Source organism: Setaria italica, chromosome II (assembly GCF_000263155.2).
Source record: "Setaria italica strain Yugu1 chromosome II, Setaria_italica_v2.0, whole genome shotgun sequence".
Lineage (NCBI taxonomy): Eukaryota > Viridiplantae > Streptophyta > Magnoliopsida > Poales > Poaceae > Setaria > Setaria italica.
In genome coordinates this window covers 29065744-29079065 of record NC_028451.1, presented here as the reverse complement: position 1 = coordinate 29079065, position 13322 = coordinate 29065744, and the positions used below count along the sequence as shown (strand labels likewise).

The 13322-nt window shown below is 48.6% G+C and overlaps 2 protein-coding genes across 2 annotated transcripts; one reads left to right on the top strand and one right to left on the bottom strand.

Moving 5' to 3' along the window:
• The first annotated feature begins 357 nt into the window (after positions 1–357).
• LOC105913843 (zinc finger BED domain-containing protein RICESLEEPER 1) lies at positions 358–3615 on the top strand. The gene is made up of 3 exons (XM_012843884.2): positions 358–544; positions 1170–3275; positions 3361–3615. The coding sequence occupies exons 2-3, from the start codon at positions 1172–1174 to the stop codon at positions 3390–3392; spliced, it is 2136 nt and encodes a 711-aa protein (XP_012699338.1). The 5' UTR covers positions 358–544; positions 1170–1171; the 3' UTR covers positions 3393–3615.
• Positions 3616–4892: 1277 nt separating this feature from the next.
• LOC101775056 lies at positions 4893–6052 on the bottom strand. The gene is made up of 3 exons (XM_004956664.3): positions 5588–6052; positions 5358–5476; positions 4893–5262 (listed from the first exon to the last, which is right to left on the bottom strand). The coding sequence occupies exons 1-3, from the start codon at positions 5904–5906 to the stop codon at positions 5140–5142; spliced, it is 561 nt and encodes a 186-aa protein (XP_004956721.1). The 5' UTR covers positions 5907–6052; the 3' UTR covers positions 4893–5139.
• Positions 6053–13322: the final 7270 nt, after the last annotated feature.

Below are 13322 nucleotides of genomic sequence, written 5' to 3'. Positions count from 1 at the left end.
TCTATTAAAGTATAAGTGTTGTTTGTTTTCTGAATTAAGATATTGTAGCGGCTTAGCTCAATTGTCATTGTCAATAGATTTTTTTTGCTTTCTACGGTATCTTTTTCGGCATGTCACTCAGATTGCTTATAGAAAACAGAAGAAAAGATACTCCGTATCTTTTTTTTAACACAGAAAAGTGATAGCTGAATCCAGCCAGGCAGAGCAAAGTTCCACGACTCTGGGCTGCTCAGCCCACATGCGTAATGGGCTGAGGTCGGCCAGCCCGTACCGTCCAAAGATACTGGCCCGAGCCGCCGAGCGTTTTGCTGCGACGCGGTGCGGCGGCGCGGGGGTGTGCAGGAGCCGAGGGCAGTTTGGCGGGAGGAAAGCGGCGGGAAAGGCCACCCGGTTCCCCTTTCCCTCCACTGCTGCCTCGTCTCCTTCTTCAGCCGCCGCCGAGACGAAAAGCGCGGCGTCCCCCCTAACCCCGATTCTGAGAACCACAGCTCTGCCTTCCGCCCTATACTGATCCGTGTCTTGGGCCGTGGGATTGCAAAGATCGGTATGGGCTTCTTCTATTTCCTAATGTTATGGTAGAAAAATGCACTACAGCTTGTTTTTCGCCGTAGATCTTGCCTTTGGTTGTTTGATTCGTACGGTCATCCGTTTCGTAGTCGATTGTGAAAATCAGGATGGATGATTTGGTTTCCTGTGCGTAAGTATAGATCGAGAGTGCCATAGTCCCAACTCCAACTGCCGCGCAGTGGCAAGGAGCACGACAAAATGGTGAATGGTATAGTTTCTATATGCAAGTGCCACCTGTCTAGCCTCTTGGTTTACATCGGTGATTATTCTGTCAAGTGCTAATAGTTTACTTTTCTGGGTTTGAACGACTTTTAGTTTTCTTACTATCCTTCTGTCAATAAAGTATTTGCAGATCACATGCTATTACTTCAACAGTTCAACTTCAGTGCTGCCTTGCAAACGCAGCTTTGTTGAGATGTGAAACCGAAACCCCAACTTTAGTCTTTGTATTCACTAGGTGTGTTTTTATTCCATATAAAAAGTTTGTTAACTTAAAGCCTCTTTAGTAAACTTTTACCATTGTATTAGCACAATGCTCAGGTAGTGACCAGGCTTTCATCAAATTGCTCCATGTTCTAATACTCTGCCTTTTTTTTGCCCAGGCATGGAAGATCTGGCTGGCAATGCCAATGACTTAGTTGAACAAGATGAGAGCACTGGCAGCATCCCCAGCCCATTGTTCACCGGTACAAAGCTGAACAAAAGGCTTCGGTCAAAGGTGTGGGATGACTTCATACCCACCTATGTTGATGGGAAGGTCACGCGGGCTGAATGCATGCACTGCCACCAGGTCTTCAGTGGAACCAATGGCACTAGCAGCCTGATACGGCACCTGACAAATTGCATCCCCGCGACTCAGAAGAGGCCAAAGATGCAGGAGCACACATCATTTCCATTTATGCAGAAGGTCAAAATAGCTGCTGGCTCTGATCTGAGACAGAAGAAGCTCTCATTCTTGCCATCCAGCCAAAAGAAATGCACAGACACAAAAGTTACAGCGCCTGAGCAGGAGCTTGCCTTGCCTGATATTCCCACGAACACGAATAGGAAGAATCAGGATGTTGATCAGAATGGGTCTCATGAAGGACCTGATGCACCTGAGCAGAAGAATCTTTCTTTGCTTGGTATTTCCACTGACAACAATAGGAAGAATCTATCTACAGAGGAAATCATGTTGCCTAAGCAGATGGTCATCCCTGTTGACACGAGTCAGAAGCATCAGGAGGTTGATCAGGATACTTCCCATGAAGAACTTATCGAGATGTTGGCCATGCATGGGCACCTACCAAGGATGGTGGAGCAAGACGGATTCAGGAAGCTAGTTGCTTGGTCGAATCCTAAAATCAAGATGCCATCCCACGATGATGTGATGGTGTACACTTCAAACTTGTTCCAGAAGGAAAAATCCAAGCTGAAGGAGGAGTTAATAGCCTTGCGCGGTCGTGTTTGCTTGAGTGTCTATATGTGGCACTATGATCCAATCTCACCATTCTTGTGCTTGAGAGTTCATTACATTGATGACGAATGGGAGGAGCAGCAAAAGATCATCGTATTCCGTGCTGTGGATTCGTCTTGTGCTGCAAATGAATTGAGTGATATCATATTGGGAGCTATTGAACAATGGGGCCTTGATGGCAAGATTTTCTGCATTATACTGGATGATGCGTTCATTGATGATTCAGTGGCTTCAAGTGTCAGGGCCAACCTTCAGGAACGGAATCCACTCACTGCAAAACGGAGCTTGTTTGTGGTTCGTTATGCAACTCATTTGCTCGATCAGGTTATTCAGGTTGGACTGGATGAACTTGGTAAAATCATGGAGAAGTTGTCAAAATGTTCCAAGCATACAAAGAGTCTCGCCCCTTCAGCGGTACAGTATCCCAACTGCAGATATGCACCATCATCAGAAGACTGGCGGACAGCAAGGAAGATTTGTTCGATATTGGACGATCTCCATAAACACGTGGACTTCGCTTTAGAGTATCCTACTCCAGCTCATTTCTTTAACATGGCGTGGGATGTGAAGAAGGATGTGAATTTTAAATCTTATATGTGCAAGGATGATGACACATTTTCTAAAATACAGGAGAAGATGCAAAAGAAGTTCAAGGAATGCTGGAAAGTCTCTTTCTTCCATTTCTGTATGCCTATGGTCATGGATCCTGAATGCCGCCTGGAGCGCATCAAGTCCCACATTTGGCTCTCTGATTTGGACAAAAATGTACGAGATTGTATTCATGATGTGCTTGATACATTTGCTAGCCTGTTCAATGAGTATTCAGATCAGGTGGAAGACCCTAGCAGCACTTCCGGGTCCAAAACTAGCAAGGGAATTGTTGTAGATGGAGATAAGCTGGCGGAGTATTATCGTTATCACCAATCTCAGTACAGCGAGAGACCAATGGCTGAACTTGATCAGTACCTACAAGCGCCACATCTCACTACAAGTGAGCCTGCTGGTTTAAAAAGAACAGCAGGTAAACCCAGTGCTCTCCGATGGTGGAAGGGACCCTGTGTTCTCCGTTGGTGGAAGGAACATAGCCTGAATTATCCTACTATTGCTCGGATGGCACGTGATGTGTTAGCACTACCGTGCGTTAGTGACTGGAAGGTTGCAACAAGGACTGCAACACTGGCAATATCAGAGTCTGGTAGTAGACAGTGGGTTGAAGAGCTTGTTTGTACTCAGGATTGGCTGACACCAGCTGGTACGACCTGCGATCTTAATTCCAGTTTTCCTTTTTTTTTTCTGATTCTATCTTATACTAATCTTACTTTCTCGTGTCTTAATAGGAACGGGCGAGGAGTCAACTGATGATCTCTAAACTGAAGATTCCATCCTTCCTAATGTTTTTAGGCTGCTTTTCTGATTTACCATTTGCTAACCTGTGCTGTTAGCAATGAGCATTTAGACCTTTCTTAGCAGGATTAAGATGGTATATCGTGTGAGGAGGCTTTTGTATGTATGTGTGATCTGGAGCTTGTCAGCAGTTCCTGCTTAACCTTGTCAATGTTCTATCTGATGCTTAATTTATGTTCAGATATTCACTTACTCCTCTCCAGATTTGCAATTGTCTTTTTACTCCAAGAATTTGTAGCTTGCTTTTGCATTGGCAAATCCTGCCACACCAATTTGATATATTGCTCAAGAAAGGTTCAGACTTTCTGTGAACAATGATGCACCACTCCGCCTTTTTGCAGCACGCACGCACGCTGCTAATCAGGCTTTTGCCCCTTCCAGAATCATTGAGCCGGGACGCAAGGATCCCTGACCAAATTGTCAAATAATCCCTCACCCGTTGCACTCTAGGATCTGGATCTGAACCCATCAGAGGGGCCTATGACACAAACCACCAGCTGGATTATACCCGGTAATACCATCTCACAAACCTTATGGCACGACCGCCCGATACAACGTCCACATGATCGTGGAAAACATCTGATCCCTGTCCAACACCATTTTATCAGAACTCACTTGCCCAACTGAACTGAACTGAGCTTAACTGAACATGATCGCTGGCCTGCATTTGCTGCCTGCACTGGCCGTGGCCTGATGGATCCGGATCTCTGTACAGACACTAATACTATATTACCTGAGCTCAGTTTCAGTTTCAGTTGCAGTTCTTCCCAATGCAGGCTGAGCCGACCCTCGTGCAGGCTGCAGGGCAGCGAGACTGAATCCCGAGACCGCAGCGGTGGGCGGCGGCCGGAGCGGCGGCACGGCACACGTGCGCCGGGCGGGGCGGTCTCGGCTCGGCGGGCGGCTCGCTGGAGCTCCACTGGCAGCCGTGGACGGTGTCCGTCCGGGCTGGCAGCTCCCCCAAGTGGTCTGATGGAACTTAGCGCCCGCCCAGCAGTGGCGTTGTCCTCGTCCGCCGAGTATTCTACACTGAATCGCATGTGCTTAGCACCTGACAGTCAGTCGCTCGCTGATAAAGCCTCTGAATCCTGGAATTCAAAACGAAGGCGCATCGAACGTCGCGAATTCTAGATGAAGAATGGTACTGTTGGTAGTTTATAATTTGGATTCGAGCACAGCTCAAGATTGGATTATATGATGGCCTTTGCTAGAGTTTTGCTGCAGTTTCCGAAATGTGTATATCAGTATATGATAGTCTCTGCAGCAGTTTTGCTATTTATCTCTCGGAGCGACATCCAAATATACTTTATCTCTGATTTGAGACTGAAATTATCTTGTTTTGCTTCTCTATCAGATAATCTGATTGGTATCATTTCTGCTATAGTGACATCAAGATTAATATGACAGTGAGAGAACAGTAAGAAGGGAATTCATTTTCCCCCCTTTCTGCTCAATATTCTTGCTCTGGAAAGAGCAAAGTTGCAATTGGCGAACCACTCGACTGATTTGAACACTGAGTTTCAGTTCCACCATGCCAAATTTTACATGAGAGACGAAACAAGGCTCCTATTGATCCTGCTCTGACACTCTGATTTACATTTTTTTTGGGTTGCTGGCTAGGCTCAAGCACTTTATACTACTAACAAGCAAATCATAAATCAAAAGAAAGAAGAAGAAGAAGAAGCCCGGATGGCACGGTCCTGTCAGTAGCATCAGCTGGTGGCGGCTTCAGAGACGCTGCTGCTGCTCTGGCTCGCGGCCTCGGAGATGCTCTGCAGCGCCGGCCGCCAGTGCCGGCCTCTTCCCCGGTGCCGGTCCTTCTCCTGCTTCCCGTCCTGCAACGACGGCGTGGGGGGCCGAGGAGAAATCAGCAGCTGCCTCTCTCGCGGCAGGGGGGAAAAAGAATCGTGTCGGAGAATCGCTGACCAACCTGGTCGGAAGAGCCATGGTCGCCCCCGTCGCCGCGCCGGAGCTGCTCGTGCTGCTGCCTGATGGCCTCGCACCGCTGCATCTTCTCGTTCTTCCTCGCCTGCAGCGCCTTGGTCACCTCTGCACGCAGAACGACAGGGTTAGAATTCGAGATTGCCACGGCATACGGACAGCGAGAAATCCGGGCGCAATCAATTCGAGGAGGAGGCCAATAGACCGTCGAGTGCTAACCTTGCGCGGTGATGAGGCGGTAGACCTGGCCGAGCAGAAGCGTGTCCTTGGGCTTGAGAAGCTTGACCCTGGTGATCTTGGCCCCTCCCCCGCCGCCGCCTCCGGCACCGGCACCGGTGGTGGCCGCCGCCGCGGCGTCCCCGGTGGTGGCGGCGGCGGCCTTGTCAGCGGCAACGCGGAGGATGACGAGCGCGACATAGTGGCCCGGGTTGTTCCGCATGACCTCGGCGGCGGTGGTGGACCAGTAGAGGCGCTCCACCTTCCCGCCTGGGTGCTGGATGATGACCGCCGCTGCCTCCGCCGCCTGGCAGTTGCCCATCGCTCCCGCGCCCCCTCCGCACCAGTGGTGGTGGTGGTGGACTGGTGGTTCAAGGAGCCGCGGCGGCGGCGGTGTGAGTCGTTGAGAGGGAGAGGGAGGCGGTGGTGGTGGAGGAGACGCTGGTCATGCGCTTGCCGTTTTTGAGGTGGTGGTGTTAAATGTGAAGCCGGGCTGGGTGATGTGGAGCTCGTTCTGTAGGGTTTAGGGTCTCGGATCCGGGTTTACGTCGACGATTCGGACCCGCTTAGGCTACAGTAATTCTTTGGCGTGTGAAAATTTTGCAAGAAATTCACTGGAATTTCGCTTAAAATATACTCACGGGAAAATTGTTCAACTCTTGACAAAAAAAAAAAAACCCTCCTGTTAAAGCCCGAAAATTGCCAGCAGAAAAAATCTTGCACTCGGCTAAAATCCCAACCACACATTTGACATTACGCTATGTGCAACGAGGCTCAAACTTTGAAACTCAAAATTGTAGTCGTTTAATTTTCTCTATGTTTATATTATTGACTGGATTTGAAATGCCTCAACCAGGGCTAAGAACGAACAAATTGTTGCTGTTGCCCTGTCACTTTTATCAGTCTCTGAATACGTGTTCTGGATTATACGCCGGATTAGATATAACAACAATACAATATGCTAAAGCTATTATATGAAAAAAAAATAATACGCGCTAGTGGTGAGGTTTGTGTTAGCATGATGGATAAGCAAATGTGTCAGCGTTGAAGGTCCCGTGGAGACGGTCGGCGGGAGGGCCTGCCATTGCCGTATTCTCTGTTCGGTGACGTACTTCGGCGTCGCACCTGCACATTTGTATATCCGCGAAAAGAAAACGCTAGCGCTTATCTGCTTCTGCTCTTCTTTTCGGCGCCTTTTCCTACTTTTTCTGCGGGCTTTCATCATCCCTTCCCTTTCCAAAAATATTTTCGCTCCCTTTTCTTTTTTTTCCCTTTAGTTCATAAGGTGGTGTCAGTGAATTACAGTAAGAGGTAGGAGTAGTAACTTTGCAACAGCAGCTGAATTCACTCCGCTGCAAACTGAAGCGAAATAAATAGAAAAATATCGTGCCTAATTTCGGTGGCCGGCTCGACGCGAGCCATCGTATTGATGGGCCATGCATGGCATTGATGGCTGTAGCACATGACCTAGGGGGTGACAGCCGGTGACGCGACTTACCGGCGGGCCCGGCTGTCAGTCTCAGGCCTTACATACGGGCCCCACGGCATGGGTACACAGAGCGCTGACTCTGACTGTCCTGGGCAGAACAGTGCAGGCCGGCCGAGGACATTGCTGTGCCGGAGGTCGGAGGATGTTCGTACAAAATCGACATGGATTAAATTTCATAAAATCGACATGGGGGTGTCAAATTTCTCAGCTCACCATACACGGAAAATCGCTGCGATTATTTGCATATATGTATAACTTTGTCTTTTTTCCTCCCCAATTTATACACGTCCGAATCCGGGAGGGAAAATGTAGGATGCATGTGAGCGCTGGGCCCACGTGTCACCGTCACCACACATACGGAGACAGGTATACGTACGTGTACACGCTTGGTCCGTAGCGGAGCCATGAGCGCGCGCGATGCATTTATGTACGTGCAGGATCGGGGACACCACTTGCAGCTTTGTCTAGTCAGGTAGTAGGTTGTTGCAGGCACGCGGACGTACGCTTTTGTTGAAGCGTATAAGAAACGACTTGCAGCCTGCAGACACCAGGGAGTATACCCACTTTCTGTTTTGGAGCGAGACGCTGGTTATTCATGCCCACTCCTGCACGCGTCGCTCGATTCTTGTCGATCGGCACACAGGAACGTTATGTACGGGCTTTATTTGTTTTGTTTTTTGTGCCTCCAATGAAGAATGCTTGCACAACTCAACAATTTCTATTCGTATACAACATTATTGGAAAAAAAAAGTTATTATACCATTTGACAATTTTCGGTACGTGTTTCCTTTGGGTTATATATGCACCTACATTTCTGTTATCAACTTATTAATTTCTTTCCCATGGAATTTGGCACATTAAGATTGTAACTATAAGCGGGTCGAAATACGAGTGTTGGATTTAGTAGCCCGGTAGTACACCAAAGGTTACCCAAGTGGTTGATTTGTAGGCAGAGAAGATCGCGAGACCAAGAACTCGAAGATGATCACGAGAACACGAGGGACACGGGGGGTTTTAGACAGGTTCGAGCCTCCGGAGAATAATACCATACGTCCTATATGCTGGTGGTTGTATTGCTTGAGAGTCGAGATGAGATACCCTCGGAGGGCGCCCTTAGCCGCCTTATATAGACTGATGACCTAGAGTTACAAGTTGGTTTGAATCTAATCTACTCGGTTGTTACATGGAAGGTAATCTGAGTCGGATTACAATTCGTATCACACAAATATCTGGGCAAATTTAAATCATTCGGCATCCTTAACTTATACTCCAAGTATCTTCATGTCCTTAGCCTACACGTTCTGATCGTGCGGGCTCACTTGCTAGGACCGGTCAGTATCCTGGTTGGTGGGGACCTATGGGGTATCCGTATCCCTCAAGCCCCCGAGCGATATGTAGGCGAACAGTAACTTGAGGTCATCACAACGAAGCTTGGAATGTGGTCGGCTGAAGTTGCGATGGCGTCATGGTGATGGAGAGGCTGAACAGTGCTCAAAAAAGAAGAAAATCTAAGCGAACGCAGCGTCATACGTGTAGAGCGAAGTCGAGTACTGAGTTAGAGGATGGCGGGCATCTAGCAGGTCGAAGCGAAGGATATGGAGGGCGTCGCAAGACGCACTCCATAAGATTAGCCCCCAGCATTGAAGTGATTAGTATAATCGGTCCAATGGTCAAAAAAAGGAAGAAAAAATTGATCCCAGAAGCAGGTCTTAGTGCCCAAGCACAACGATGGGCGAAGCCGCAGAGGCCTGCTGATCAGAAGTATGCACCCAGCCTCCAAGGACGAGGACTTGCGGAGCCGCAAGGCACGTCGACCCGAAATAGACGCCTGGCCCCCAAGGACGAGGACTGGCAGAGCCGTGAAGGCACGCCGATCCGAAATAGGCGCCCAACCCCCAAGGATGAGGACTGGCAGAGCCTCAGAGGCACGTTGATCTGAAATAGGCACCCAGCCCCCAAGGATGAGGACTGACGGAGCCGCGGAGGCACGCCGACCCGAAATAGGCGCCTAGCCCCCGAGGACGAGGACTGGCGAAGCTGTGGAGGCACGCCAACCCGAAATAGGCGCCCAGCCCTCAAGGTCGAGGACTGGCGGGGCCACTAAGGCACGTCGTTGAAAGCATAACGAAAAATCCACGGACTCCGTCTGGCGCGTGCGCCGTAACAATAGAAAACCTGCAGATTCCGTCCTAGGGTTGCGCCGTCACGTCCTTCAAAAGCCCAAGGGGCGCATATTCATTATCATTTCCATACATTACACTCGCATCGCCGCCGCCACAGTCCACAAAGCACATCGCCGCCGCGCCCACAAACCGTAGGCCGCGCTGCTGCAATTCCCATTCCACCCATGCATACTTTGCCACTGCCGCTCAAGCCGCCGTGCCACCGCTGCCCGAGTCGTCACGCCGTCGTATGCGCATCAAGACCCTTGCAGGTATTAGATCTAAATCACAAGGAGTAGAAACCAAGGAGATGGCCCAAGCGCAAGTGCTAGATCCATCCACAATCTGGGTCAAATCAGTGATGTCGGAAGAGCGCATCTAGGCGCTCGTCGATCGGGGCCTCCTCGGGCCCAAGGCGCTGCTGGATTGGAAACCAACCGCCGGTCAAGATTTCCCCATGGAAGACAAGACGGAGACGGTGGTCTTCGTATTGTTCTTCAAGCACGGGTTTAGGATTCCTTGCGGGGATTTCTTTCGGGGTCTTCTGCATTACTACAAGATCGAGCTGGTACATCTCAATCCCAACTCAATTTTGGATATTGCTGTCTTCATCCATCTGTGCGAGGCGTATTTGGGCATTTCCTCATATTTCGATTTATGGAAGTACTTGTATCAATTGAAGCCCGTGTCAATCAAGGGGAAGCAACCACGAGTGATTGGGGGTTGTGGTTTTTCTCTGCGGCCGAAGAAAGTTCAGGAGTACTTCGACCTCCAGTTGAAGGATTCCAACAAGGGCTGGCACAAAGAGTGGTTCACAGTCGCCAATCAGCAGCCCGAGATCCCGCCGCGTCCTAGATATGGGCCAGTGGTCATGCCCGAGTAGTCGAACCAGCCGACCTCGAAGGAGCAGGTGCAGGTGAAGCAGTTGCTGCAAAAGATCGCTAACTTGAAGGCGCGTGGTCTGACAGCCGGAGCAGTCAACATCAATTTCAGTCGGAGACTGACGTAGCTGATCAAGAACCGAGTTCATCCAGCATATGAGTACACAGGGTGTTGGACCCGACCCGGGAGGTCCAACGAAAGGTGTCCAAGGAGGAAAACGTCAACCGGGTGTCTGAGTTTTTTGGGGGCGTTATCAGAAACAAGAGTTGCCCCAAAGCATTTTCCCTGAAGAGGCCGCCGACTGACCTAATATGATCTTAACAACATTGATTTGGCATTCTTTTTGTGCTTTTGTGTTGCTGCTGACTATGCTTGTGGACTGACCCGAATGATGAATTTGAATTCTTTTGCCCGTCGCCACTATCTGGAGGGGCGGAGCAGCAGCGACCCAAGGTTCGCCCGACCACCGAATCCGACGAGTCGCCAGTTGGCCTTGAGTGGGAGTCTGACTCCTCCATCGAGTTGGACGAGAGCGTGTCGGAAGAGGTCGGTCAGGCCGAGGGCGCCGGACACGGAAGGCATTAAGGAAGCTGCCGGCCTCCCTCTCGCAGAAGCCAAGCGCAAGAGGAAAAAGATAGCCAGTAAGAGGGGGAAGGGGAAGGAAAAGGAGAAGGCTACCCCGAGCGCAACCTCTGCGGCCAGGTCGGCCAGCGAGGTGGACGAGGAGTCCGACACGCTGAGCCCGCCCACGTAGAAGAAGAAATCCGAACTCCTTGAGACGACTGCGGCCGACGCGGAGCGTGTCAAGGAGGGCCTCGAACTCAAGTGGATTACCCAAGTGGTTGATTTGTAGGCAGAGAAGATCGCGAGACCAAGAACTCAAAGGTGATCACGAGAATACGAGGGTTTAAGACAAGTTCAGGCCTCCGGAGAGTAATACCCTACGTCCTGTATGCTAGTGCTTGTATTGCTTGAGAGTCGAGATGAGTTACCCTCGCGGAGCGCCCTTGGCCACCTTATATAGGCTGACGACCTAGGGTTACAAGTCGGTTTGAATCTAATCTACTCGGTTGTTACATGGAAGGTAATCTGAGATGCATTACAATTCGTATCTCGCAATATCAGGGCTGATTTGAATCGCCTGGCATCCTTGATTTGTACTCCAAGTATCTTCATATCCTTGACCCACACGTTCTGGTCAGGCGGACTCACTTGGTAGGACCGGCCAGTATCCTGATTGGTGAGGATCCATGGGGTACTCATATACCTCGATGAGCTAGGGTTTTCGGGTTAATGTCTTTGCTCGTTGGGAATCAACAGTTGTAGCCTAGTATAGTAGAAGTAAATCATCGCAAAACTTTTGGAAGTGCAAAAGCGGCAGCACCAGTACAGTTGCCCTACAAAAATAGTTGAAAATTTGGAGCTCTTTTTGACTTATAAGTAGGACTCCATTGCTCACGCGCGCGCGCCAGGGTCCATAAAGTCACCAACATGGAGCGATCGGAGGTCATAATAGCCCCTCACACACATGACCCAACAAGAGATACATATATGCATATATAGCATTTGTTGCGTAGCGCACCACCACTTGCGAGCGAGAAATGATCTACGGCCGCCTTGGTTTGATTAAACTAAGATGAGAATCTGCGTATACTAATCGCTGTACTTAAACGCCGATTAATCTACACCTAGTGCTTTCTCTTGCTTTCCTTAACCATCTTCTTTCTTCGTAGGATTAGTATAAGCTAGCGCAAAGATGCAGCGGATCATAGCATCGCACGGTCCGAACCCCAAAGACGTGCAAAGTTTTTGGGGGAGCTAAAACCAAGGTTGGGAGGTCAACAACTTCATTTCTTTTGGCTTTGCAGGCCGCACGCACCTGCTGCATTTTCTAATCCCACGCACTTCATATAGGGTGTAGCTCTTAAGTACACCATTCAATTCAAATTTAATTGATGAAGTTTCGTATATGGTTAGGCTAGGATTACAAATACATTGTTTCAGATTAACAAATTGTTCAAGTACAAACGGAGAAATATGGCCTATCTTTTCATGTTGTATAAATACATTATGGCTATATAAACAAATACTCTAATTTGAATGAGATCTGAGCTTTTTTTAATACTTACTGGCTTGACTTGGCACTACGCTAATTGAAAACAAGATGGATATGATCGACAACTGTTTCGTTTTGTCCGTCCGGCAGAGGAATTGGCCGGATTAGCGCGAAATGGTCCATGTATACACAATTCAATCATTCATAAGCCGTTGTATTTTGTTTGCAGACCGAAAGGTGGACACGTAGGTACACTACAAGGACTCGCTACCAAACTGTCGACGTACGGGATATAGGCCGGTAATCAGTGCCGTTCTGTACGCGTGCATTATATTAATTTCTTCAGCATTAGCATGTTGGATTTGACTCGCATTTTAATTTGGTGAGAGATTCGAATTCACTTTGCGAATAAAAAAGAAAGTACTGGTGTACCATGCCTAACCTTTTTCAAAACAGGAAATTGATCGAGAGCCGATATGCTCGCGTACGCTCCGTCCTTGGTTAGGCATAATTCCACCGGCATCTCACCGATTAACGATTTAATGGTGATTTACATGCAGTGCACGGTTTCTGTGAAACATGTGAAGATTTTGAAGCGAAATAAACGTACCAAACACCATACCTACTTTTTGAATTAGTGCTTGTAGAATAAAGTTCCATCCTTTTTTTTCTTGTTCGCTTTTGTACTTAATTTTCTAACGCATATATAGGGTATGTACATTTCGCAGAAAACTCTGGATCAATCAAAGGACGGGAATCATTAACAAGATTAGCGATGGACATACGGAGGAGATAGCGACTCGTGTCACATGATTTTGGCATGTAGCAATCGGGGAGCGGGTTAGGACGATCGACAGCGTATAACGAGAGAGAAAGCACACCGCAAAGTCAACTAAACAAGCCAAGTGCCACGATTACAATTAAATTTGATTTGATTCCATCATGAAGTCATCAAGAAATGCGATGTCACGAGAGTGTGCAGGTCGGCACGTCGGCCGTAACGTAGTTTGGGAGGTGAAAAAAAAAGGTTAAAAAGTATATGGATCAGATGGAGGTTTAAGTGCAATTACTCCATCTTGTTCAAAATATGTGTTGTTTTAGGATTCTTACCAGTTAAGTTTTTTTTAAAAAAATGTAGACCATCAAGCA